At 36.4% G+C, this 26,608-nt stretch overlaps 1 protein-coding gene across 1 annotated transcript in view; it reads left to right on the top strand.

Annotated features, from left to right (window-relative positions):
* The window catches only part of ZBBX (zinc finger B-box domain containing), a 39,831-nt gene extending 30,025 nt beyond the window's left edge, over positions 1–9,806 (top strand). The window contains exons 11-20 of the mRNA XM_080409483.1: positions 337–455; positions 673–776; positions 1,117–1,223; positions 2,174–2,205; positions 3,498–3,742; positions 4,512–4,671; positions 5,172–5,318; positions 6,250–6,486; positions 8,529–8,664; positions 9,588–9,806. Of these exons, the coding sequence (XP_080265609.1) occupies positions 337–455; positions 673–776; positions 1,117–1,223; positions 2,174–2,205; positions 3,498–3,742; positions 4,512–4,671; positions 5,172–5,318; positions 6,250–6,486; positions 8,529–8,664; positions 9,588–9,663 (1,363 nt within the window). The 3' untranslated portion in view covers positions 9,664–9,806. The remainder of the gene's footprint in view (positions 1–336; positions 456–672; positions 777–1,116; positions 1,224–2,173; positions 2,206–3,497; positions 3,743–4,511; positions 4,672–5,171; positions 5,319–6,249; positions 6,487–8,528; positions 8,665–9,587) is intronic.
* Positions 9,807–26,608: the final 16,802 nt, after the last annotated feature.

Here is a 26,608-nt window from a genome sequence, read left to right as displayed (position 1 = left end):
ACAGGGAGTATTTGGAGGGATTCTCTTTTACTATTAATTTATTGTAGAATTTGAAGACTGGTAATTTAGTTAGTTGCTTGATTTTGGGGCGTTTGCTACAGGGCTTTTATACAGAAAAGGAAGTACAATCTTCAGGATACTTTTATAAACACTACAGAGTTGTTTTGTTAGTCCCTGAGGTGTGAGGTCATCTCAGTGAAATTAAGGAGTTGCTGCTTTTCAGCAGCAGTTAATACTGCTGCACAAAGTAGTGTGGCTTTTTTTTTTTAATGACTGTGGTGTGATATATATTAAAAGATGATGACTATTTAAAATTGATTTCTTCTCCTTTTTTAGAACTCCTGTTGATCGAATTTCTGGTAGTTGCATTAAAGATTTAAGGCCTGTGCAAACACTGAGTGTACATCAGGCTGCTGTTGCAGGAGGAGATGATGATGGTGTTGATGACTTAACAGGTGTAATAGATTTCTGTTTATTGAATCTAACTATTAAATACTTGGGTTGTTGGGATTTTTTTTTGCTGTGATTACTGAACAGTTACACACTTCAGCAATTTCTGCTTAAAGAAATAACAAATTTATGGTACTTTGTAATAAATTAAAAGTTTGCATTTTTATAAGTGTATCTTGAACAGGAAAAAGTGAAATGCATCTAATGAATTATATTTCATAGCTGAAGAGGTCAGGAGATACTGGACATCTGTTTTTAGAGAGGAAGTACCCAACGTCATTTCTGAAAATTCAGAGTCCTCTTTGAAAATTGAATTCCTTGATGATGTAAGTATTTAATAAAGAGCTTCATAAATCTTCAAAGTGATCTGCAGTGATTTGTTTAAATGTTTCCACTTCAAATGTTTAACGTATCAACAATTAAATAATTTCTAATTAAAAAAAAGCGTTGGCACATTGTCTATCTTTTCCATACAAATGTGGAAAATTTATCTTTCCAAAAGTTTCCTGCAATTTTTACCTGTTGTGTTAAGGGACCCTTACTATACAGAAATTATACAAAAATGAAATCTACGGGTCTTTAATCACTTGAGTCAATGTTGTTTTTTTTTTTTTATATAATTTCAATCTATTGTTGAATATGTTTTTGTTTTGTTTTTATAATTAGTCTTATGGCAAGGACTTGGAAGAATCATCTGACTTTTTGGTAATGGAAGCTGGGGCTATGGGAATGAATAAGCAAGGAAAAACTGAACCACTCAAGCAGTGTGGAAGGTATCAGAAAAGCAGAGATTACTTGGGAGAGAGAAGGGAATAATCCTATCCTGTGATTTAGTTACATTCCTAAGAAACAGTTGCTTTTATTTGCAGACAGTCAGACTTCATATGAAAGGGGAGAATCCTTGACTGTAAATTGTAAATTGCTTTAAGGCATGGTAAGATACAAATCTTGTCTGTGGTGCAAGACATAGGTTGTGCCAGTATCACAACCCTGCTTTAACTGCTTTCCCTTCCTTTGCATTTCTTCCAAGAATCCTGTCTGTGTTTGCTGTTTTTTGTCCTTGAAAGTTTTAATTTGAATGACCTAGTGATTTGATGACTAGGTTGTAAGACATTCTAAGAACAGTTTGGCAGTTAATAGGCATACAACATGACTTTAAAGTTAGTGAATAGTAAGTTTGTGTCTTTGACTTTGTCAGTGAGCCACCAAGGTATATTTATTTCCTGTAACTAGAGAGCCATCACTTTGAAATTTGTTTTGTTTGCATGATTGCTCCAATATTGAACCATGTAAGGTACATTTCTTTATATATGTATGTCGTGAATTACAGATAGAATTTCTCTTTTGTACGTTCTTATCTCAGTGGGAGCAGGGACTAGCATACAGGCAAGTCTGTAATTGGTCAGTGTTGTGTACTTTTAAGATACTCTTGCTTGACTAATCTTGTAATACCAGGCAAAACTAAGAGTCCTAATAATTAATGATACATGTGCAATTCTTCTGATCTCCCAAAATTTATTTATGTTTAGGTGTGATCTGTTTTGTTATGTAGTATTCTTCTGGTCTTTCCTCCTTCCTCTCTTTCAAAGTGGTTCAGCAGTTGCAGATCAGAACAACACAGTACCAACACTTTTGCCAAAAGAAACTGTAGGCATAATGAGAAAGTAATCTTGTTGTTTAACTTCCACTGACGCTCAATGTTTTTACCTTTTCCTCTTGACAGAAACCCTGTTTCTTCTGAAGAAATTTCTCAAGGTAAATTTTGAAAGTTACTTGTACAATATGCTTCAGCGTATGCAGTTTTATCATTCTCATATAGGATGGAGTGGTCAACTATGATAATTGAAAAAAAATGATTACAATTCATTAAATTATATACCATTCCCTGAGCTATGCAGGTCTCTTGACAACAATTCGATGGACTGTGCAAACTATTTCGAAATGATAGCCATACTTTGTGACAGTAATCTCACAGCTGTGAGTCCAATTTGAGGAAGAGACTGCCTCAATGAGTTGTATACTGAAAACAAACCCGTTAAAAGCAGATGGAGCGATCTTACAATCAGTTTTTCTGTAGTATATTAGATTTAATGTATGGCATATGTCCTTTTTATGTGGAAAAATGCTTTTATGTGGATAGGTTGAGAAACTGTATAAATGATTACCTGTTCTACATGAAAGATCATAATTTCTGAATGAGTATTCCAGTGCTGGTTGCATGTCAGTAAAATCACCATGAAAGTTTAGCAGCTTTATTTTGTGGCTTAAGGAGTCCTAAAGATCTTACTCTGCATCCTAAAGCTGTGTAGAATATATTGTCACTTTTTAATATTAAGAAATATTTAGAACATAAGGGTAATTAATTTCTTTTTCTTGCAAGTACTGAACAATTGCTCCAGCACTTCAGACTGTAGCACTTGTTCTTATTGTGCTTACTTCAAGAAACTGCTTATTTAAGTCTTCAAATGTGAAAAAGCAAACAAGAACTGACTAATATGATGTGATTTGTGTACTTCTTTGGGCACAAGATAAAAAAATTAAATGGCTATGTCTTGTATAAACAAAGAAAAACAGCTTGCAGAGTCATTCACAGCCTGATAGTATATTTCAAACCATTATACTGCTTTTAAGGAAATTTTATGAAATTGCTAGTATTACTGTTCTTACACTGGCTCTGGTTAAATTATAGCACTGTAAATGTAAAAAAAACCCTACATTAGCATGAAGTAGTAGTTGGAAACGTGTTAAGATTATTATCAAAATTTAATGTTTTCATAGGGCAATGATGTACATGATATGTGTTAGATAAGAAACTGGTACTGCTACCTGGTAAGTCTAGTCTATGTATGTTGACATTTCTGGGTATCAGACAGGAAGCTAATGGAAGTCAACTCTTCTAATTTTTAATTTTATGGCTTAAGGGTACCTGAAATGGAGGTTTCATATATGAAGTTCATGAAGAAAATATAATAGGCTTGCAGGTTGTAATTCATATTTATTTCCATTTTAAAAAGAAATATCCTCTTTTCATGATTTTTTTTTTGTAGAAAAAATGGTTGCCTGCAGTCATCTTGAAAGAAACACGTTGCAAAAGGAGAGCATTGAACTAAAGACTGTGAGAAGATCACTTGGCTCCTGTGAACTACCTGAGATCTCTAACCCTGCTGAACTAATGAGCAATAAATATCTGCCTGAGGCACAACTGCAGCAAACCAATAAAGATTCACAAGAACTGGGTAGTGTCTGCAATAGTCAGACTTTGGTTTTGCCTGTAACTACGTCATCTTCAGTGGTAAAATATTATATCTTTGATTGCTAAATAGATAAATTATGTTGCTTAATCTACTTTACCTGTTTAGCATGAGGCAACATACAGTGTTCCTGAATCAGCTGAGATAGTGTTTACCATTAAATACTCCACCCTTTTTCCCCATTCTCCTCCAGAAACTGCACCCCAAAACAATCAAGAATATAGTTTTAATCAGAGATTTAGCACTGCCTACCATATTTCATATGCAGGGGATGAAGGCCTCTGTGCTTTCCACTTTGTATTGTCAGTCTTCTGCTAACGTTCAAAAAAAGCAAAAGAAAGAACAAACTAGTCTCAGATACACAAAAAAGGTGTACTGGGGAGAAGGCAGCTCTTTCTACTTTATTATCAAGGTCACTTCACCTCTTGACTGATTGTCAGTCAATCTAACCTAAATTATTCAAATGTTCTTTTGCTGAAGATACAATTGAAAGCAAAAAAAATCATAGAGGAGGTTGGGACATTTGATTTGGAGGCATTGTTAAACAGTACTTTAGCTGGTGTACACAAAGATAAGTGAAAACAAACGAAGAAAAACTGCTTTTCATGTCAACAGTAGAATAGACTCAAACTGCCACAACATTAGCAATTGAAGTTTATACCAGCATCCTTATGAATATGTATTCCACCAGGCTATCAGAATCATTCCATATTTTATTAAATGGGCGTTTTATAATTATAACTTGCAAGGGCAACTTATGAAGTTGCCTGTTTCTTTTCCTGTTTATAATATCTTTGTGTTTTATTCAAGTTACAGGATGTAGCCAAAAGACAGAAATCCGTTTCTACACGGTATCGAGGACTTGAAGGTTTCTTTGCTGTGGGTACAAACCCTAAACAAGTAATTTCTGAAGCACGTTCTTCACTGTGTGCTAACTCTAGCTCCGTGGACAGTAGTATAACATTTTCAGGTAATGGTGTACAAATAAATTCCTCAATCAATATACATATTTATCGCTGTTGCTGTAAGATATCCTTCTCTTCATGTAACTTTGGTCTAGCTTACTTCTAGAAGTCACTTTGGGGTAACAGTCATGCCAACACACACAACTGGTGCTCTGAAAGGATAAACATGCTACCATGAAGTAAATCACATAAATATAGTGCCATAAATTTATATACTTTTTTGTGGCCCCTGAAAGCATGGTTCCAGTAGGTTCCTATTGCTTTTAATGGTGTATATGAAACAACATCTGATTGGTGAACATGAATATTAATTTAATCAAGTATACAACTTGAATTTAAGCTTGTTAGTGTGTTATATATGATTTATTTTTTTTTACATTGTGTAGAAAGCTTGTTGCAAGACTTCTTTACATCACACACATTAAATGCAGCAAATTATAGTAACAGTAAATGCATATTAACACAAAACCTGCAAATAATTTCCTCTAATACTTTTAAATTTCAGGAAATGGAAGGTGGATTGCTGAAAGGAGCTTAAGTGAGTATGCTGATGAGACTATAGTTCAAGGTGTCTTAGAAAGTCAGTTGAATAAAACTATGGAGGCTCAAAATAGAATTTCTCCTTTGATGGTACCGTGGAGGCCATACCCAGGTAAGGATAGCGACAACTTTGAGGTCCTACTATAGTTTAATTTTTCTTGTGTAAAACGTAGAGGTGCTGTCTGGGATGATTATCTTGAGTTTAGGTGATTTTTATATCTTCATCTATGTATTGGTATTTTGGGTATAATGGCGTTGTTTCCATAAGAATGGCCTTTGAGTTGAAAATTATCTCTTCCAGCTGTTCACTAATAATGCTTTTTATTGTGCTTAGTTTCTACCCCATTAGTCCCCTCTTAGCTTGAATATTTAGATAGTAAACTGTCTAGAACAAGATTATGTATTGCTGTGTGTTTTGCGGCATCCAGTACGGTATGGCTTTGATCTAATGAAAGATTTCTTCATGCCACTGAAATAAATCTTATTACATGAACTATAAGAAAGAAGGAAACAAGTAATGCACAACTACATCTGTGCTTTTTAGTTACTTTTCTCTGTTTCAACTGTCTCCATTCAAGTAATGTAGCTTAGATTATTTCTCTCATTTTAAGCAACCAATTTGGCATTTTAATTTTAAAAATGCTATGTGCAGGAATTGAAGCTGTCAATTTTGGATCCCAGAAAATATTTGAAAGTGTCTATATTTTATTCCTGTTACCTTAAATTAAATAAAGACAGAACCAAGCTTTCTGCACACATTTTTAGTCTCTCTCATCCCCCAAAATCTGTGTCATTACACATAATATTTAAATTGTTTTCTTTTTTTGAAAGATACCCCTGAAATATGAGGTGCTACTTTCAAATACAATTATAACTACTTTATTAACATTTAATAATCTAAAATCTTAAGCAAAATTAATAATCTGTTCAGATCAATTCATAATTTTAACTACAATTAGTGTCATCAATGAGCCGAAATCAAATACTCTTTTTTGTGTGAAATCTTGAATTACTAGAAGTTGTGACCTTTTCTGTTACTTCAGGGAATGATTCTAGAAGACCTTTGTCAACAAATATGCTACATTCTAAACTGACTGGAAATTGTACAACAAACACTCAACCAAGACCAAAGAGTTCACCTACGCGTATGTTGACACTTAATACTGAGACGCCAAAACGCAAGTGCGCTGATGTGACTAAACAAGATGAGTGTCTTTGGGAATATGTTGCTGACCAAGAAGCCCTACTTACTCTGGAAAAAGAATTACTAACTTACACAGGTAGGGGCAATACTGCTTCCCCCCTGCTTCATGTTTACAAGTAGCATAATGAAAACAAGTAGCTATTCCATTTACCTTCTCAGATCTAACTGATTTTGGTGCAAGAATGTACTAAACTACTTGAAAATGCAAGAGTTATGTGGTTGAACAGTGATTTATTTCCATTCAATTGGACTTTAACCTACCTGTAATTTAGTAGAAGCGAACTGTTTCATGGAACTTTTAGGTTGTTTTTACCTCTTCCATTTTGTTGCAAAAATCTGCAGGATGTGCTAGGTTACTATTTCAGATCATGTGTTTCTTTTAAGTAGGTATCCTTTCCTTGTATATTTACTAATGAACACCCCAGATACTGTTAAAAGCTAGATGTGATTTGCTGCAAGGGTAGCAAGAAGGGGGAAAGACGGATGGGAAATTTTATAAATCTGTCCTGATGAGAACTGCCACTAATAAGGCAGAGTACCTCTCATTCTGGGGTTGACTCAGCCTCCTTTCCTCTGTCTTTCTAAGCCATCTCCTTGTTTTTTGAGCGTGGGGGAGGTGGCAGGCAGGCAAGGTCAGTTGGTTATGGTTGAACAGAATTGAGTGAATTCTGGTTTTGTTCTTTGAATACAAGAAAAGAAAAATGATTGGGATGCTTCTGTTCCATCTCAATGAGGAGACAGGTCAAGTGCCTAAGACGCTTTGTGCCATAAGCAACCTTGATAGACTGCATCCCTTAGGCTGTACCACGCTCCGTCCCTTATGAGTTGCTATGGTGCTTTCGTATTGGCAGGTCCTGGCTATGATCCTAGAGCATTCTATCTTTTAAAATGTTTATAGCTTTGGGTTTTGCTGTATTTTTTCAAACAGCTCTTATACAGCCTTTCTGAGGCTTCCAAATACCACATTTCAGGACAGCTGTCTCTTTTTTTTTTTTTTTTTTTTTCTTTTTTTTTTTTCTTTTTTAATATATATATGCACTCTTCAGAACCCATGTGTTTTTGGAAGAGTTTCTCTTGTTAGTGCTTGAAGAATGAAATCCATGAGAAATATGCTCAGAGAAGAATAGGGAGAGAGATTATTGTTCAGCTGCCCCATTCTTTCTCTCCCTTTTTCATTCCGCTTTCTTGGCATGCTTTTCATAGAATCATTTAAGTTGGAAAAGACCTTTGAGATCATCAAGTCCAACCACTAACCCAACACTGCCGAGCCCGCCACTAAACCATGTCCCTAAGCACCGCATCAACACCTCCAGGGACAATGATTCCACCACTTCTCTGTGCAGCCTGTTCCAATACTTGACCACGCTTTCAGTGAAGAAATGTTTCCTAATATCCAATCTAAACCTCCCCTGGTGTAGCTTGAGCCTGTTTTCTCTTGTCCTGTTGCTAGTTATTTAGGAGAAGACACCGACGCCCACCTGCCTAGAGCCTCCTTCCAGGCAGCTGTAGAGAGCAATAAAGTCCCCCCGAGCCTCCTTTTCTCCAGGCTAAATGCCCCCAGTTCCCACAGCCACTTCTCATAAGATTTGTTCTCCAGACCCTTCACAGGCTTTGTTGCGCTTTGTTTCACTTAAATGTCTCTGCTGTGAACTTCTGGCTAGCTGGGAAAACAGTAACATACTTGCATGTGTGCCTTTAAGCAGCATAGACTGTGACCCTAGGGTATGATCTTTTTGTATTAATGAATGTGGGATGTATGCTGTTACTTCATTTAAATACATACTATCGTTAGTCAGCTACCTGAGTGCTACATTTGCTACTCTATCTTGAGGTTGCAGAAGTATTAGTGGACCCTATATATAAGGTTTCATATTGTGCTGGCATAAACATCTTAAAGCAAATCCTCTCCATTGCTTATAATGATACAGGAACCGTGAAATAAAAAGTCATAACTTATCTGAGGGCTTGTCATAACATCCCTCATCAACTAGAGTTGTTTTGAGACTTTTCATGGCAAGTTTTTGTTGATATTGTGAAATTCTTTAAAAATTATATTGTAGATACTGCTTTATTTTTTGTTGTTTAGATTTGTTCCTGAAATGACCTAAAATTTTTCAGGTCCTGAAAAACATTACAGCTTAACTTCTGAAGATGTAACCTCCTTCCACAGACACTCAGAGAAGATATGTAGAAATACTACAGATTTCCATAAAAACCTGGAGATAAAAGACCACAGCATATTTGATACTCTTAGGTAAATTAAACGTGCTGAGATTGTTTTTGTGGTATTGTAAAATGCTCGATGTGCCAAACATCTTGCCAAAACTGAAATACAAACTGTCTTGACTTTGTGACTGCACTTTACAATGCTGATTACAAATGTTAGCGTGTCTTAATGTGTACCTTGGTGTTCCAAGCCAGTAGTCTCAGGCAGCTCAGATTAAGTGATATATTTTGTTGCTGAGACTCCAAGCCATAAATTTTGGGCTTATGTTTCTTTTTAATGCATTAGCTTTTGTTAATATACGTCACTGAGACCTATAAAGCACATCACTTAAAACATCAAAGTTCTTTTGGTTGTAAGGTACCTTGAAAAAGAGGAGTTGTGAGCATTAACTCAACGTTTAACTGTCCTATTGCCTTGGAGACTAAGGAGATGACTGGAATCAAGGAAGTTCCACAAAATTCTGTATGCCTTTGGTTTCTAAATATGTTCTCATAATTAGTAAGGATCAGTGAGACACTGTGAGGTTAGCTAGGTGCTATGTGAATATAGCTGATTCAGAGATTTGTGGTTAGTTGGCTTTTTTTACAGTGTTCATAACATTGAAATTGCAGGTCAGTAGAAAACTAAACAATATTTGTAAGTAGTGCAGATACTACATATGAGACCTACTTTCCTAGCTTACCCGTTCTAGGATTAGGGATTTCTCCATTAATGTCGCAATAGTGACAATGTTATTTACTTCCTGCTTGTTTAAGAGTTGACAATGTATGTGACAAAAACTGGGGGAAAAGTGAATAGAGTAGCTGTATGTATACTTGCAAAATATATGGCAAAAGCTGTTTTCATGCCTTTTAGTGCTATGTATGTGAACATATGTCACTAAGGCTTAAAGCGAAGTAGCTTGAGGAATTTGAGCTGCTGAAAATCACTGTGCTATGTTTTTTTTCAAGGGGCTGGGATGAAAGCCAAATGGATGATGAGGAAGAAATTCTGGAGGATAAGCAACAGGTTCTTGCGTTACAGTGAACATGCAAAGAACTTAATGCAATTTTTATCTTTGCATATCGAACAAAACCAAGAAGCAGACGAAGAGGTGTCTTGAGTGCTGCTCAAGATATTATTTATTAAGGATTATTTTGTAAAACTGTCAATAAAAATTCTTAAAACCCTCTTGATTTTGACTTTTATTAGTATGAAGAATCAACAGAATAAAAGAAAACTGGTCTTGTGCTATTATGTTTTAGGATTTTTTTTCATTAAATTTTATTTAATATAAGGTTCCTTGCCCGAAGATTGATTTTTATGTCTCCAAATGCAGTTTTACATTACCAAGCTGGAAGGTAATGTGCAAGGGGTGTTAATGGAGCGTTCTTAAATTGGGGATCTCAATATGGCCAAGTTTATGTGATGAGATGCACGGTAGAAAGCATGATAGGTCTAGTATACTTTACTCCTTATTATATATTTTACCAGTAAGGGGCTTTTGCCTTTCAGAATAGAAATTAATAGTTTGATACAGTATATTTTACTTCTCCTGCTAGACTCCTTTCTCCTTCATTTAAGGATGTAGCATATACTGGCAGTAAACTTTGCTCCCTCTGCTCAGCATCGATGGGAAGTCCATCCTTTCTGCACTGTACTACTTCCACTGTTCCAACATGCCAATTCAGAATGATCTATGTTCAGCACGCCAATCAGCTGTACTGTAGGTTGTTATCTTATGGGCCTTTAAAGATTAAGAGAACAAAGAGGAAATACAGTTAAAAGATGATCTTGGGTGGTTTTAATTTCACCAAACCATATTAATTTCTCTGATCAGGGTGAGGCCTTAAATGTACTTCTGAACTTGCTGCATCTGTGGCCTATAAAAAGGTTTCTTCCTCCTTTTCTCCCTTTCCCAGTTAATGTGAGGTTAAATGCAATTAATATAACTTCTGTAAAAAGTCACTTGGCTGTTACATGCTGACATGGTACTCTAATGTAAAGAGGGTTTGGTGGCCTTCTGCTCTCTTTTTGAGGAGGTGCTTAATTGTACCCAGTAGTTCAATAGTTTTCTATGGAGGTGGAAGGAAGTTACAGTTTGGAAATGATTTAAGTAGTGTCTTTTGGTAATATCTTTAGGATTCTCAGACATAGCCTCAAGCTTCAGCTTTCTTTAATGTTTTATTCTTTCATCATATTCTATTTTAATGTGATGAACGGATTTTTTCCTTCTCATACTAGTTTCCTCCACAGTGGTTTTTAAGATGCTTTTCAAAGCAACTTAAAAGCTCTCCACATGCCCCTCGTTTTTAATCAAAAAGAGTGTATCAGATTGCAGTCACAAAAACTTGTGTTGGGTAATTTTGAAAGTGGAATTAATTAAAAGCTTTTGTCTGACAATGATTCTTACCCATTTATAGGTGAATAACCTGACAGAACTGTAATGCTTATTGTCATTCACCAAAACTTTCATACGGAAAGAGAAGCTTTACATCTTCCATCTGTGTTCCACAGTTCTCTCATAACTGCTTTAAATCAGGAGTTTATAGAAGAGGAAGTTCAGAGAGAAACACTGTACATACTTTTAACCATGTTGTTGCCATTTTATATTGAATGAAAGGTTTATGTGTCTACTTTGGTTGTTTTTTACGACAGCAACAGTGATCATTAAGTTATGGAACTTCATGTCAGAGGCCTTTTATTAAAGGTCACGATTTCCGTCACTAAATTAGTTAATTAGGAAATGTAGATAGTTTTAAGTAATTATTTTTGTTTATAGCCTCAAGTGTTTAAAGACTTAGAGTATTCATCTTGAAAACCTTGTGGCTCTGTGTTCAGAGGTGGTGAGTGACCTTTATTAATGTATGAGTGGAAACATTCCGATGTATTATTTAGCTCCTGACAATTAAACATGCACTTGTTTGTATTCTCCCCACGCCGTAGGACTCTAATGTAGTACGCATTTGTTGTCTGTCCCCACCATCAATTATGCGCTCGTGTTAGACATCTCAGTAATCTTTTCAACACTTTCTGGTACAGGAAAAAGTACTTCAGTAGCCCTAATTCATAAAAAACTAGAGCCGTCAGGCTGAACAGGCCATTGATTTGATTTCCTGCCTCATTTCTTGTCTTTAAGGTGAGGGCATATTTTCCACTTCAGTTTTCTTTATGGAGTTTACCATATATTGATGTTTTATTACAGTAGCTCTTTGCCAGAAATTCTAAGAATAAAGTCAGAAAGCAGGTGTTCTACTTCGTAGATTAAGGCCAGTGCTTTTCTGTTATGATTATAACCTTTTCTTTCTGAGTTATTTTTCCAAATATTTTTATTACACTCATTTCCCTTGTGCAGATAGGCTGACTGCTTCCATGCTGTTCCCAGCCCTTTTTAACTAGAAAACTGATGAAGCAAGTGCTGTTGTAGTGTATGCCTAGAGCCCTCAGCAGCCAGGTTAATCTTTTGTGTTTGTGCTTGTTGGAGGTAACTAGAAAGTCACTGACTGTTTTAAACACCTGATTTTTAACAGCTTTCCCTTGCCTTCTCTTTTTCTTGAAAGAAAAAAATGCTTCTGATAATACTTATAACAAATTTAGGGTTGAAAATGAGCTTTCTTCAATGTAGTAGTAATCTTTTTGGTTAGTCAGTGATCATTTAAATGCATTTTGGTTTGGTATTCCTAGGTTTGACACACTTGAACCTGTCTGTCTTGTGTTTAATTTTTTTTTCCCCTATAGGATATCAGTTCTTATCTTAACTAGAAGACCAAAGAAAGCACCTCAGCTGATGCAGTTCTGTGACATTTATTGTTTGTTTTTTGTTGCAAATAGAACAAACCTAGTGTTGAAAGCTTGCTGCTTATGATTATGGATGTGGTTTAATGTACTTTACATTTATTGCCTTGACACAAATACAGTGTCCAAATGGTTATGTTGGGTTGTTTTTTGTTTTTTTTTTTTTTTTTAATTTGCTCCTGTGCTTATTCTAGGGATGGCTAGAGCTAAACCCAAGTGTCAAGGGTTTTGCACAGGAAAATGATCTTTTCTGCCCATTTAGAGAAAGAGAAAAGAAGGAGAGAAAAAGTGGAAGACTGGTTTGTTTTTATTTTTACCTTCTAGGGTGAGTCTATGCATCTTTTCGTGTACATTTTTTGGTAATGTGATTTTATAAAACAAAAATCCTATGAATTAACTTGGAAATCAGTTTGGATTTTGAAAGAGGATGTCACATTCATTGTATGTTAAAGTATTCAAGGATTCATGTGGACAGCCTATTTTTCAGTAGTCTGGCAGACTCTACAGGCCTGTCTCTGGTTTTTTTGCCTTTTTGAATGTGGCCGTTTTCTCTTTTCCAGCAACTGTCAGTATAACATACGTTGGTGTAAAAGGCTGTTTGGTGGGCAGGTGGACTTACTGGTTTTGGTGGTTATCAGTACCAGAATGGGTGAACCTGGCAAAGACTGGATTACTGGCTAGATTTTGAGGGTTTCTTTGTTATCTTGGGAACAAAAGTTTCCTTTCTGTCCTTTCAGCTAAAGAAAATACATCAGGCATGATTTTTTGGGTGTGATGTTTAAACATTAGTATTCCAATGCTCTCAGCTTTTTTCACCCCATTTTTTTTCTTTTTTTCTTAAGAGCTTGGTGTAAGACCCAGGGAAAAAATCTGACTCTACCACTCCTCTGCTCAGAAACTTGTTGCAAACATATTTAGTACAAGAGCGTGGAATAATTTAAGGATGAAAACCTGGTAAGAATCTTCTGTCCGTTGTCAAGCTTTATGACCTGTACCAGAGCAGCAGACTTGTGCAGTTTATATGTCAGAGCATTGCTGATCTAAACAGTGAGGGTTAATCTGGCAATAATCAGGTGTTTCTATGTGCTTGGAGGAACCCTTGTGCTTCATAGAGATCTTCTGCCTATCTCTGATAGGGAAACTACCCACATACTGAGATTCTGAGATTCACTAGTCCTAGTCCCAGTTCATCATAGAATTCTTTCCTACCCGCCAGTATTTCTTTTTTTTCTTATACCCCAAAGTGATGGTGCAACTGGAGCTCATACTGTTCTCCTGAAATTACCTTTCTCTGTGTATCTACCAAATTGCCTGGCATCAGTGGATGGCTTTGACAGGTAAATCTAGCTGGTAGCAAATTGCCAAATATTAAGTCAGTTTCTGTATCTTGATGTTTTAAATATCAGTTCTTCTTCCAGCTTGCCATAAGAGAAGGATCCAGCATAATGATAAAGGAATCATGTTGAAATTTGTGTTATTCCCAAGTGCTATAATTCCAAGACTTCTATTCCCCTTATCTTCCTCTAGGTATCTTAGTGCATTTCAGGGAAGGTCACAGAGTCTGTAGCAGAGCAGCATCAGACTGGCACTGTCCATCCAGGGTGCTGTGTTGCCAGGCCAGGTTCTCATGTGCATCTCTGTAGTTGCTTATCAGGAAACAGCTGTGTTTCCATGACCACTAACAAGCAAATTTGCAGTGTAAAATGAGTGTGCCATGAGTGTGCCTTGTTCTCAAAATACAGACAAACTTAACAGCTGTTAACTTCAGTTGAATACTTATTTCTAAGGCACTTACCTGGAAGTCCTTGAAATATTTTAATTGGCTGCCATTTGGCTGGCTGCCTGATAATGTCTAACTGGGTTTGGGTTTTGTTGTTTGAGGTTTTTTTCTCTGTATAGGATGGGCACTTATCCCATGAAGTGCTTTCGACTTCTGCTGATGTAGTCGGCTTTACACACAAGACTGTGTTAAGATTTGAAAGTGAGAATTGAGACTTTCCTGTTCATGTTTTATTTTGATCAGTTCTGGCAATGAATGAATTACATTGAAAATACTGTTCGTGGCTCTGCTTGGGGTGGTACCGTAAAGGACTCTGGTACATACTCTTAAGACTCCCTCTAATAAAGCATAGCTCTGTTTTTGCTGCTTGATTCTAACCTTTAATAGACTTTAAGATGCTGTCTTTTGCTGCATCTCATTTATAAAAATTAAGAGTTGTTCTTTTCTCCATCATAATATAGCTTACGTGCATCTCATTCAATTATCAGAAATACATAAACCTAATTAGTTTTAATTTACCCAGACCCTTTAGATCAGAGAAAAATGCATCTGTCTTTTTCATTTGAAAAATGAAGTCTGCAAATTGCGAGCCATCTAGACAAGGGCATTTCTGAATTATACTGGTCAAGAGAAGTGTTCCGTGACTTTCTATTTGATTAGGATTAATTAGGCTGTTGAATATGCTTATGCTTTTTGTAAGGGAGGAAAACATGATAATCCACTTTATGTTAATATTACAGATCAGTTAACAAGCACAAGAAATGGAAGCTTCAAAAAACCAAACCTAATTTTTTATATATTGAGGGATGTAAAGACCCTCCAAGAAAGCTGTCTTTGATTTTAGTAAAACAGAAGGATTTCAAATGCTGATTTCCAAAGGAAATAGAACCGAGATATTAAGGAATAAATATTCAGCAGAGTATCTTTTCCAGTGGTTTTGTTTTACTTTAGTCAAAAATGGTGCTTGCACAGGCTCAGGTTTTGGAGTCTGTATCAAGAGATCATTTCAGGTTCTCTTCTGAGTGGTAGCTAATAAGGCAGAGTTTGCAGTAGCAAGTGTGAAACCTTGGTAGGCTAAAATTAGATTCCATATACTAGCTTAACTAAAAAGTCTGGAGGGAAAAAAAAAGAACAACCCCCCCAAAAAAACGCTTGGCAAATCCTTCAGGATTTGGTCTGATGTGTACATAAAACATTTTTTTTGAACCTAATATCATAAAAATTACCTAGTATTAATATATTGAAGAACAGAAACATAATTTTTAGGATTTTGTGGGGTTTTTTGGCAGTGTTTTTTTCTAAAATCTATTTTGCAAGGAAAAATAGAAGCCCATCAATTTCTTTTACTTTGGTGTGAGTCTTTCATGTGTTACATTTACTATAGATCTGTCTATGTAAGGTTGAAAATTCCTTGCTACAGGAACTCCTTAGTCCCTTGGGAGAGAGACACCTTCCATGGTTTTCTGCTCTTGTAAGTTTTTCTGTACCATAAAATAATGGCAGTGGATGCAGGAACTCTTAAATAAATAGTTGCATAAAGATGCAGAAGTGATCCTTGTGAATTGGGAATTATGCTTAGACTGACTTAAGATTCTGTTTATAACCATAAATGGCTGTACATTGGGCAATCCATTCTGTAGGATGAACTTGATGTGATAAAGAAATGAGTAGGACAGAGGAATAAAAGAATATCTATATTCTTCTGCTGAACCATGGAATACATGCCAGTATGGCTTTCAACTTTGCAGTTTTTCTTCCTAGAAGACTACTTTGAGGGGAGAAAAAAAGGTGGCAAAGTATTTCTCTAGTTACATTGCTGGGACAGATTCAGTTTCTCAACTAACTAGAAGACTAACAATGCCTGTTTTAAAGGAGGGTGCCTGTCTAATTTGGAAACCTGTATGATAAGAAACAGGAATTGGAGAAAGTGTAGGACAACCTTTACTAGAGCTTTTGAATGAAATCAGTCCAAGTATCTGTTGGGGAAGAGGTATTTGTAGCCCTTAAATGGTTCTTTGAATCTAAACCTCTGTTCTGTGTACTGATGTATTTCTCTGCAGAAACTGTATTTCCTTGCTGTGTGCCTGTGCTCGCTGTGCTCTGCGCTCAGACTTCCCACGACAATGGGAAATAATAATGTGAAGGAGGCCAAGACCACAGGACCTGGAAGGAAACAGTCCTTGAGCCTGTGTCACTATGACCTGGTGATGGTACAGATTCGCGGTTGAGGCTGAGAGAGCTCATCTGTTGTAGTGTCTAATCTTTTTACAAATATAGTTGCCCATGATGTAGTATACACAAACTATTTCTACCAATGCTTTTTCTGCACCAGAGCCCTGGACAAAGCGTTTTCCTTTTTTTTATTGTAAGGTTGAATCATTTTCACAGGGAAACCTGATGAAAAGTTAATTGGATGTGTCTCTGTTGGAAAAATATGAGCACTTTTCTTAACGTACGATGAAACGTCCTGAAAAAATAATGCTAAGTTGCATCATTTCTGTCTGGCTACTGTAGCTTGCCAAATACATATACGCTTTCTCCACTATTATATTTTATTTTCCTATTTGCTATATTACATTAGAATTACTGTTAAATTATCAATTAGAGCAATCATATGTTGCTTTAAACACAGCTACTGTTCTTGGCGTTATTTGCATTTAGCTGTTAAAGTGCTGTAAAATAGCTTTTATGATCACAATTAGAATGCCAGCTACGCAACAGAAAGAATGAAGAACACTTTTTAAAAATCCCAGAAACTTTTGAGGCAAAGAGGTATCATATCATCTGTCCTCTTTAATTCCAATCATTAAGCTTTCACAGATTATTTCTTTCTTGGCTAAGCTGTTCTTACACTGTTTCTTGGGTGTTTTTCTGCTCCCCCCCCCTGCCTCATTAGTATATCTGTGAGAACAGACCTAAAACATGTTAACAAAGGTGAAAGCCTCTTTCTGCTATGCAACGTTCTTTGTAGGTGAGATGGCCTGTGCTTCAGAAAAGTTGGACCTGAGAAGCAGGCCAGAAAGGAGCGAGAGAACAGATGACAGATTTTCAAATAGAAAGAGCTACAGTTATGGACAGAACCTCTCCTCTCCCGCTCATCTCCCCATTTTTTTCTTACTTTCTAATTTTTCCATTTTTAAAGGTGACTTTGAGAGCTTGTGTGCATTTATAAGATGACAGGTTGGTTTTATTGTGTATCTTTTTTGGAGAAGGTCAAAACAGGAAAAGAGATAAGGACTCTGATTACTTTTCACTACCATTGGTAAAAAGACGAGAATATTCTGGCTTCCCTTTCAGCACAGATTATGCAAATGGCTTAATTTTGAATGATGAAATCTTAAGAACATCTAGGGACAGCCTATCTGTTCTTAATAAAGTCTGTGGGAGTCTTGCCAGTGAAAAAGCACATAATGTTCTTAGTCACATTTTTGCTTTCACTGTTTAAATGACTTTGGAATCCATTGTATAAAACGTACGACATAATGCGGTATCTTTATGCATCACTGTAATGGACTCTACTGCCTGCATTAGCTGCTGCGTACTGGACTTCATCTGCTTTCACCCTAATCAGTCAACCTCATGTACAGCATTGCCTGGGAATTGGGGCTTGGAGTGTCAAGAGCTGTACCCCCATGTGCTCTTTCTTAAGAGAAGAGCTCCTGGAACTAATTTCCAAAGGCTTTCAACTGCTGTGAACTTTCTCAGGTGTAGGAGACAGGGTTCAGGTTAATAAACTGTCTGAGAAATATAGAGCTAAGGAAATAATTTTCAAAAAAATGTTCTGGTACAGAGAACATATTCTGTGCCCAGTGTGACTAGGTGAATGGCTTCACTTCTAACCATTAAAATCTTTCTAGGTTACCCAGTTTTTATCAACCTCTGTCCATCTTTTTTATTTAAAGCTATTCTATGACTTCTAAAATAATTCTCCAGACATGCAAAATTTCATCACTAGTAGGTATTGTCACAGTAGGTGCTAAAAGCAACAGTGAACAAGTTCTCACATTCTGCTGTCTAAATTTCTTGTGCTTATTTGCAGTGCTTCCAGGATTAATGTGGAAGGAAATAAAATCTTTAGCTTGGCTGTAGGTAAAGTAGCATTTCCCATGCAGAAAGGTATAGTATTTAATAAGAGCTTGGTTATAAATCGGTCTTTCCTCCTTGTGATGTAGCCAAGAGTGGGAAAACTAAAACTGGACATAAACAATCCTCAGTGACCTTCATGTGGCTCTATTTCCCTTTTCAAACTACTTGCTGTTGAATGCTTTGAAATTTCATGCCTTGTATGGGTTTGAGATAGGAATGGGGGAAAAAACCCAAACCACTTCCATTTTGATGGTAGTACAGCACTGAACTAAAATGTCAATGCACATATTAAGCAAGCTAATGAGATTTTTTCAGTTTTCAAGCTGGAAAGCTTCATAGCCAATACAGAAAAACATTGTTAAATTAAATAGGTTAGAATTTGCTCTGTTTGTAAGAAATGCAGTATGACTAGAGACAATAACCTGCTTTGTGTGGAATATTATTTCTGGTTTACATTTTTTACAGACGTTTTCTGCTGTCTGTATAAGAACTGGTTAGATCATTAAATTTTTGAGTAGGCTGAAGGTTTAAGAACTGGGTCACCATGATGTTATTAGCCAGGCCAAAGCTAAGACAGAGTAACTAGCAATAATGGTAAATAAAATTCATAGTTATGAAATCATTGGTGCTGTGTTAGCTTTAGTTTTACTAGGAACTTTTTTAGGCCTTGTTGGCAGAAACCTTTTTTCATGGAAAATTTCATTAATTAACCATGTAAATTTTATTAAAGGGCACTGGAAATTGTCCTGGTGTTTTACAGACTGCTTGAAAGAACAAGGAGATTACTGTTCTGAAGAGTTTACAGTTTCAAATGCTGTTCACTTAATCAAAAACCAATACAGAAATGTGATGATTACCCTGTATTTTTTTCTATATTGCACCGAGAACATGAAGTATCTTTTCATAATTTAACAGACATTTATGACTTACAACACTTCAAAAGGCAGTGTTTTATAGTTATATGCAGTTCATTTCTGCAGTACAAATTAAAACTTGCTTAACTTTCTTAGATAAGCATCACCAAGTACCATTTCTCATGCTGCATGAGATGACTCTGTTCTGAAAGTCAAAATAGCTTTCCAGGGAATATTTCACATGTTAATTTTTCTACCTGAATATATTTGGCAATGTAATTCCAGGAAAGATTATGAGTTTGCTTATATAACTTAAGTGTGTAATATCCCAATAATCTTAAAGTAAACCATTTTCCTTCCAATTCCCTGAAGCATTTATACTGAAACTTTAAAAGCTACGATGTTCAACTTCTACATTGTCTCTTGTATTTACATTGTTCCTACAGTGTAAAGCTGCAGAACTGAAGATTGTGTAGCCATACTAGGACCATGGCTTATAGCACAGCATGTAGGGAGTATTGTGTATGCTTAAAAAAAAAAATAAAAAAAAAATCACACTACACAAACTGTTTCACAGCAGTGGGGTTTGTTTTTTACTTGCAGAACTTAGATCTGTCTGCAGGGTGTTTATCATTACTGCTTTGTATGGCATCTACATTTAACAAGGCAGCTGAAGAATGATGAGGTTTATTTCCTGACAGTTTTTTAAACAAAATGGAATGCCTACTACTTAACAAAAGCCTTTTTTTCATTTAGTCAAATATCAGAAAAAGAAATAACTGTAGAGTTTCATTAGTTGCAGATAACTTGCCCAGACAGCTGTACTCTCAGCATGTTGTCAAAACTTGTCTCAGAAGCCAAATCAGCCTAGGAAGCTAATCAATTTAAAACATATAGCAAAAGTTATGGGCCACTCCAAGGTATTAACAGTGTAAAGTAGTCTGCCAAGGCATAGGAAATTCACTGTCAGAGTAATGCAGTATTTTTCCTGCTTGGTGTTAAAACTCTGTTACTGCTTTCTGCTGTGTATTCTGGAAAGCAAGAAAACAACAAAGTAAGTGCAGTAACGTTTAATAGCAGTTCATCCAGTGAGGGAAGATGTCTAGGGCCAGGTCCTGTCCAGGAAAAATCTACTGGGAAGAGGCAGAGCTCCAATGGAAAACCTCTGAAGCCCTAATGGCAACTCCTTTGCATTCTTCCTCCAAGAGAGGTATTTAATCATCTTTGAAAAGCCAGAAGAGATGAGCACATCTGTTGCTTTTGTCTTGGGAGCCCCCAGTTCTATTACCGTCATCATTGCCCATGCTAGTTTGATGTGTGCCTCTGTACTGAAAGTCTCTCAGCTTCCACAAAGGTTAACAGGCCTTAAGTTAATGCCTTTTAAAGATGTTTTAGCATCTCTTAAAATGTCTCTGTGTGAATGTAAGAAAAGGCAGCTAAGCCTTGTGAGGCTAGACATGGGCTTTTTTTCATGTGAAAATATTTGATTTGTTAATTTTGAGTGACTTTCAACAGCACAGAAAGATTTGATGTTATTGCACAACAGGTTTTGAGTCAAAATGAGAGGTTAAGCATGGATATAGGCACAAACTTAAGAAACCAAATGGAATAAACTGACACACTTAGAAAAATTTCTGAGAGGAATAACATAACAGAGAAGTATGCATATTACTGGCAGCATTTGTTTTCTGTACAGTGAGCTAAGTTGGAGATGAGTGAATTCTCTGACAGAGCTTTCATGTTTTCATGTTTTCTACAGGATCTTTCTACAAATTGTAGCTCATGTTGCAGAGCTTAAGTCGTATGGCTGGTGCCCACTTCCTTCATGGAGTGTAACATGTCAGCGGCTGTGTCCAGGAGTTCAATAGGCACTTGATGAAAAGTGTGCTGAAATGTGCTAAGTATCCTGATGTGTGCTGTTGCTGTTTGTTCTTAATTAAGAAATGAGCATAAGGTCTCCTTTTGGTGATCTCTGTTCTATATTTGACTCTTCTTTTTGATTAAAATTCTGTTGTCTTATAATGTGAAAATCTCTCTGTGCTTTTAAAAGTCACTCATAATTTACAAATCAGTTAAACGTTTTTTTCATGAATGACAACCAAGGATTTGTGCCTGCAAGTATCACTGCATGAAATGGGCTATTTAAAGCAAAATCTTTTTGCTTCAGAAAGAAGAAAAATGCTCTGAATTTGAATAATGTGTCAAAATGTCAACCAAATTGTCAGCCAAATGTGGCAGCTGTTCCATTCTTGGGTTCATGTTATATAAAAGATAACTGAGGAATGTTGTAGCTGCTTTTATTTGTTTTGTTTAGTGAAATTATTTTTTTATTAGAAATGACTTTTTCAGTAATCCTTTTTGACAGTAAACAGCCGAAGTTTTATCCAGGTTTCTGAATAAACTATTTCCAAAACCTTCTATGCAAAGTATTGTGGGTGTTGAACACTGTTAGACAGCTAGCCCACTTTCCTCCCACATTCTCTTGTGCTTTCTGTTCGTATTCTCCTGCTGCCCTTGCCCCCTTTTGTCCCAGTAGTGGATCTTAATCAAGATGCAATATGTTGTAAGGTAAAGCAAATAAACCATTATTGTGTAAACATTTGCAATTCCTTCTCCTTTTCCTTTCTCCTCAGTTATAGGAGGCATCTACTGCTTGTTCCTCAAACCCTGGTTCTTGCCTTTAATCTCATCTTTTCCTTCCAATTGCAGCTGGTAAAGAACAAACTGGAGGGGAGAAGAGAAGAGACAAGAAAAAGATGTGGCTGATTTGCACAGTGGAGTTGATCTTTTACAGTAAGTTTTCTGTTTCGGGCACTTGCTACAGAGATTTCTGGGCTGCAGGACTGATGTATCCAGGCTTCTTCCCCCACCCGACTACTTCCTCCACTCCAACCATTGCTGCAGTCAAGCGAAGGTTCTCCTGATCTTTTTCTTGATTCCCTACTGTTAGGAAGTGCCTTGGCCTCTGTTCCTCAGCAGGCTCTCTGGCTTCAGCCTTTGTTTTGTTCATCAGTGTTCCTCCTCGGTAGGCAGCCCTCAGCAGGGCTGTTGCGAGTGCCTTCTAAACACTTTGGGTAGATCTCAGCTCAGGAAACCAAAATAATCAATTGCTATGCTTTTGTGTGTATGAAAGTCAAGAACTAAAAGCTTCCACAAGAAGCATGCAACAAAGTTCTTCTGTATGAATTCTAACTTTGGAAGATGTGTACCTTTCAGTGAAATGAGGATACTTTACCTATTTTGGGTTATTATAAAAGTAGCATCTGGTAGACAAAGCCTTATTAAAATCAGCTTGAGTTCCAGGTTATTTATTAGAAGATGAGGGAATTAGGGAAGGGAATGACAAGGGAAGAGAAAGAAGGAAGGTTTAATTGCATGAATGCATACGGTGTGTGTATATGATGGTGAAACTAAGGAACTGTTTCATTTTTTTTCATAGGCAAACCAGATTTAAAAAGGAAAGATTATGTATTGCAAGAGCAGCAATATATTTATAGATGCTTAACCTTATGTTCATATGTTTTCAGTGTGTGTGTGTGTATAGAAGCAGTGTATATGACCTAATAAAGGCAAATGATTTGTAGAAAGATTGCGGAATGTATAGCAGCTTTAGTATTATGACTTCAGTCAAGTTCTCTTATGTTACCTACCTCACTTAAACCAGCTGGAAAGACAGCAAATGATGTATGTCTTGCAGAAAAACAGGTGCCACACCTGTAGTTGAGTTTTTCTAGATAAATGATATTGCAAGATGTGAGTTTTTTGTAGGGTTTGTTGAGCTGAATTGACCTTTGCAACACAACTCTTTAGCAATCCTCAGGTTTTGAAACAAATCAATAAATTGAGCAGTAACACTTCACGAAGACCAGATGGTCTTCACCCACTACTTCTAAGGGAATTAAAATGTGAAATTACCAGACTGCTGCTGTGGTGTACCACTTAAATCTGCCTCAGTGCAGAAGGAATAGCAGGGAGTAACTATTACACTAGCCTTTTTAGTGTTCCAGTGTGTAGCTGAATTCAAAGACAAATAAGTCTGATTTATTAGTACAGCATAAGAAAAAAGTAAGCTAGTCAGAGGAATGGATAAGCATATGTTGGAGAATTATCACTGTAACTTTTATGAAGATAAACAGTACCTGGAAGATCATAGTTCCTTAGAGAAGTTAACAAGTATGTTGATGTGGGTGGCATAATTTACATGTTGTGCGTAGATTTTTCCAAAAAGCCTCTTAAAAATTATAAGAAACCTTTTAGGAAATTGAACAAGCATTTAATTAAAAAGCAGGTTTTTTATGCATTTGTAACTTGTTTGAAAAAAAAAGGGGGGAACTGAAAGACAGGTTTGTATTTTTTCTTGTGGTGGACAATTGCAAGGCCTGAACTATAACAAATGTGATCTGGAAAAGGAGGTAAATACAAAGTGACTCAGAATATTCTAATCAAAACTAACTGTGGAAGCTTGCATAAATGATTGTATGACAGAGGAAATAGAATATTGATAAATAAATTACTGTCTGTGGGTGGGAATAAACTTTAGTCAACGTCATGGATGAGTTTTACATTTGCCAGTTGGGGAAAAACATTGTCTATACTTCCTTGAAAGTGTTAGCTGAATGGCGGTCAAGCTGCCACACATGTAATTCTCTATGTAGATGCTAGTTATGGTACATCATTCAGTATGCAGTTGTACTGTTGATATAATGCTAAGGAGGATTCAAATTCCCTTCCTACTCACTCCAGGAAAAAATTTCTCCATTAGAGGTCCTAGAAGAAGCGGTCCCGTATCAGCAAGTCTAACTCTTATTTTGCAGGCAAAATACAACCTTTTTTTCCCCCTCTTTTTCTTATTGGTTGGTTGGTTTTTGCTGTTGATACCATGTTTGGGAGCTACTTCCAGAACCTCACTGCTCTAAGGGTCAGGTTGGAACATTCACCTCTCTTCCATGTTAACTTTGACTTTATTTAATTTATTTGTCCATTTTTTAAATAGCATTTTTAGTTTAGATGGTTCTTTTCTCTCCATTAGTGCTTTTCTTTCAATCCTTTGTATCTAGTGAGAGGCAGCAATTAAGACCCAAAAGACAGTACTTTGCTAAACTGATCAAAGATAAGACTCTCAGGAGATTCCCCTTGGTCGTCATAGTAGCATATGACTAATTCACCTTTTTATGAACACAGCTATGTTTGGTATTGGAAGTATGTTAGTACACTGCTTAGTAACGTAGTTATATGGTTTAGAAGAGGTTTAACACAGCCATTCACATGATGAAGCAAATGAGTTTGAGTTTCCATGAAGACTGACTGTATAATGCTCATAAAATTCCTAATTTATTACATAGATGCGTAGTCTGGCATTTGGCAGAGCTAGAACAAAACATTTGGATGCTTTTGATCAAAGCTGCTTATGGAAAATTATGCTACAAAGCATCAAGGAAGTGATAAGAATATATAATGGCACAGTTTGAGAGAGAATGAAGCTCACATCAACAGAAGTTGGTAAATTTTGGGGAAACTTGCTGTATAGTTTCTCAGTTCTATTCCTCCAATAAAGCTTGATGCTTATTCAAATCAGATGCTTTAAATATTGGGGTTTTAAGACAGGTGCTAAAGTAAAAATGTACCTAAATTAAGAAAATTAACTACAGAAGAATGGTCTGCTGTAGCATGTGACAAAGACCTTTAAGTGGCTAAATGGAATCTAAGTGATTTTGTCACTATCCAGTGTTCAACTTCATGCAAAGATGAATAACATTTTACCAGTAGTTCAGAAACTGGAAACACTCTGTGCCTAGGCTAAAGGAGTGGTTTAGCTTACATTACTTTCTGAGGCTGTATTATGTCGCAAATCTAAAACCATTCAATAGATAATAAAGAATGTCTGTATTTTTCAGGGATGTGATTTCTGTAATTTCCTAAGCAAACATAACTGTGGAGAGAATCATCTTCCACCATTGGATAAAGACCAGTTAATATTGCATTTGACAATTCTGTAATGTGATTTATATCCCGTTTACTGCTGGCCACCTGCAAACCTTTTATTTCTATTTTTTAATCTTGAGAGCACTCATTTGTCTGTGAAGGATGATTCCCTTGGACTAGCTCAGGATCTCGGGCCTGTTGCAACAGCTGGGTGCTTAATTCAGACATTTGGAGTTACTGAATCTTGATTTCTTTTTAGATAAGGTTTTCAGTAGGCTTGTAGAATGACTGCTGTGCTCTGTTTTAGAAGGAAAATTGCCTTTCACGCTGTCGTCTTTGCTACTTTCATCTCCTGTGAAGGTGGAGTTACGTCCCATTGCATGCAAAATTAAAAGTAACGTAACCTGACTGACTAGTCTTTTAGACACTAAAATGAAATGGTCCTTAGCTTTTGCTAATGGTATTAATATTGTTTTCTGGATTTAATAATTTAAACATTGGTTTTACTGGTTCCAATTTTTTGGGAGGTCGGTTCTCACCTGTAATGTGGTACAGGTGTCCTGCTCTTCAGCTAAAATATTTACACTATTGGTTTTGATTTCTTCGGTTGCTATCCAAGTCCCTGGAGTAATAATGCTGTCAGTATGCCTGTGATGCAGTGCGCTCTCTTGCTTTTTGATCAGATTCAAACTATTCAACTACTTTTGCTTGCTCAGTGTTTGGCTAAGGTTGACTGAAACTGTGTAAGAGCAGTAGGTAGAGAGAGGTTATCTGAGATACTACAGACATTTCTCCTTCCTCCCTTGGTAGGATGGCATATTTTCATTTGAATAGCTTGCTTTATCAGGTTCTTCCTGGACTCAACTCTACTGAGCTTACTTGTTGCACTGGTGGCAAAAAATATTCTTCATTTGTGTGTAAGTTTTTTGACTCCTTTCAGCACCAAACACATCTGTCTGTAGATGATTTGTAAGGCTTTGGCCCGTTGAGGCGTATGGTGTGTGACATTTGCCTTCTGAAAGCTGAGAAGGTTTATGTCCAATATATAATATTGAATTCTGTGCAATATGTTCTATGTAGCTAATGGGATCACATGTCAGTCTCTTTGCACTGTGTTACTATGCATCTGCTTCCATGTGTAATATAAATGGTGGATTTCAGAGGGCCCTTAGGGTGGGATTTTCAGAAGCTTTTGAAACAGATGTCCCTCAGTAGTTGTCTTGGTCTAACACTTCTTGAGAGTGTCTCAATCCATGTATTCAGATATGATAGTGAAGTGATAGTGAGGTCTCTGAGAAAACAGAACTACTGAGAAAATTAAACTTTGAGGGTGGCATTATAGCAGAAGTTGAAATTCTACACTTAATCCTGTGCACTGTTGTCCTGTCTGTGAGGTGGTTGATGTTGTGTTTATGTACAGGCAGCATATAAAGGAGAGGTTAAAAGCTCTGCTTGGACTCTTCTGGAATGGAATTACTGTTTAGGAACACTTAAATATAGAGGGGGAATTTTTATGTGTGTTTTCTTTAGATCAGTGCTGCATATTTTTATAGTG

The sequence above is a fragment of the Falco punctatus genome, assembly GCF_963210335.1.
Source record: "Falco punctatus genome assembly, chromosome: 13".
Taxonomy (NCBI): domain Eukaryota; kingdom Metazoa; phylum Chordata; class Aves; order Falconiformes; family Falconidae; genus Falco; species Falco punctatus.
The sequence above is the reverse complement of the archived record's forward strand: the minus strand, read 5'-3'. Positions and strand labels throughout refer to the sequence as shown.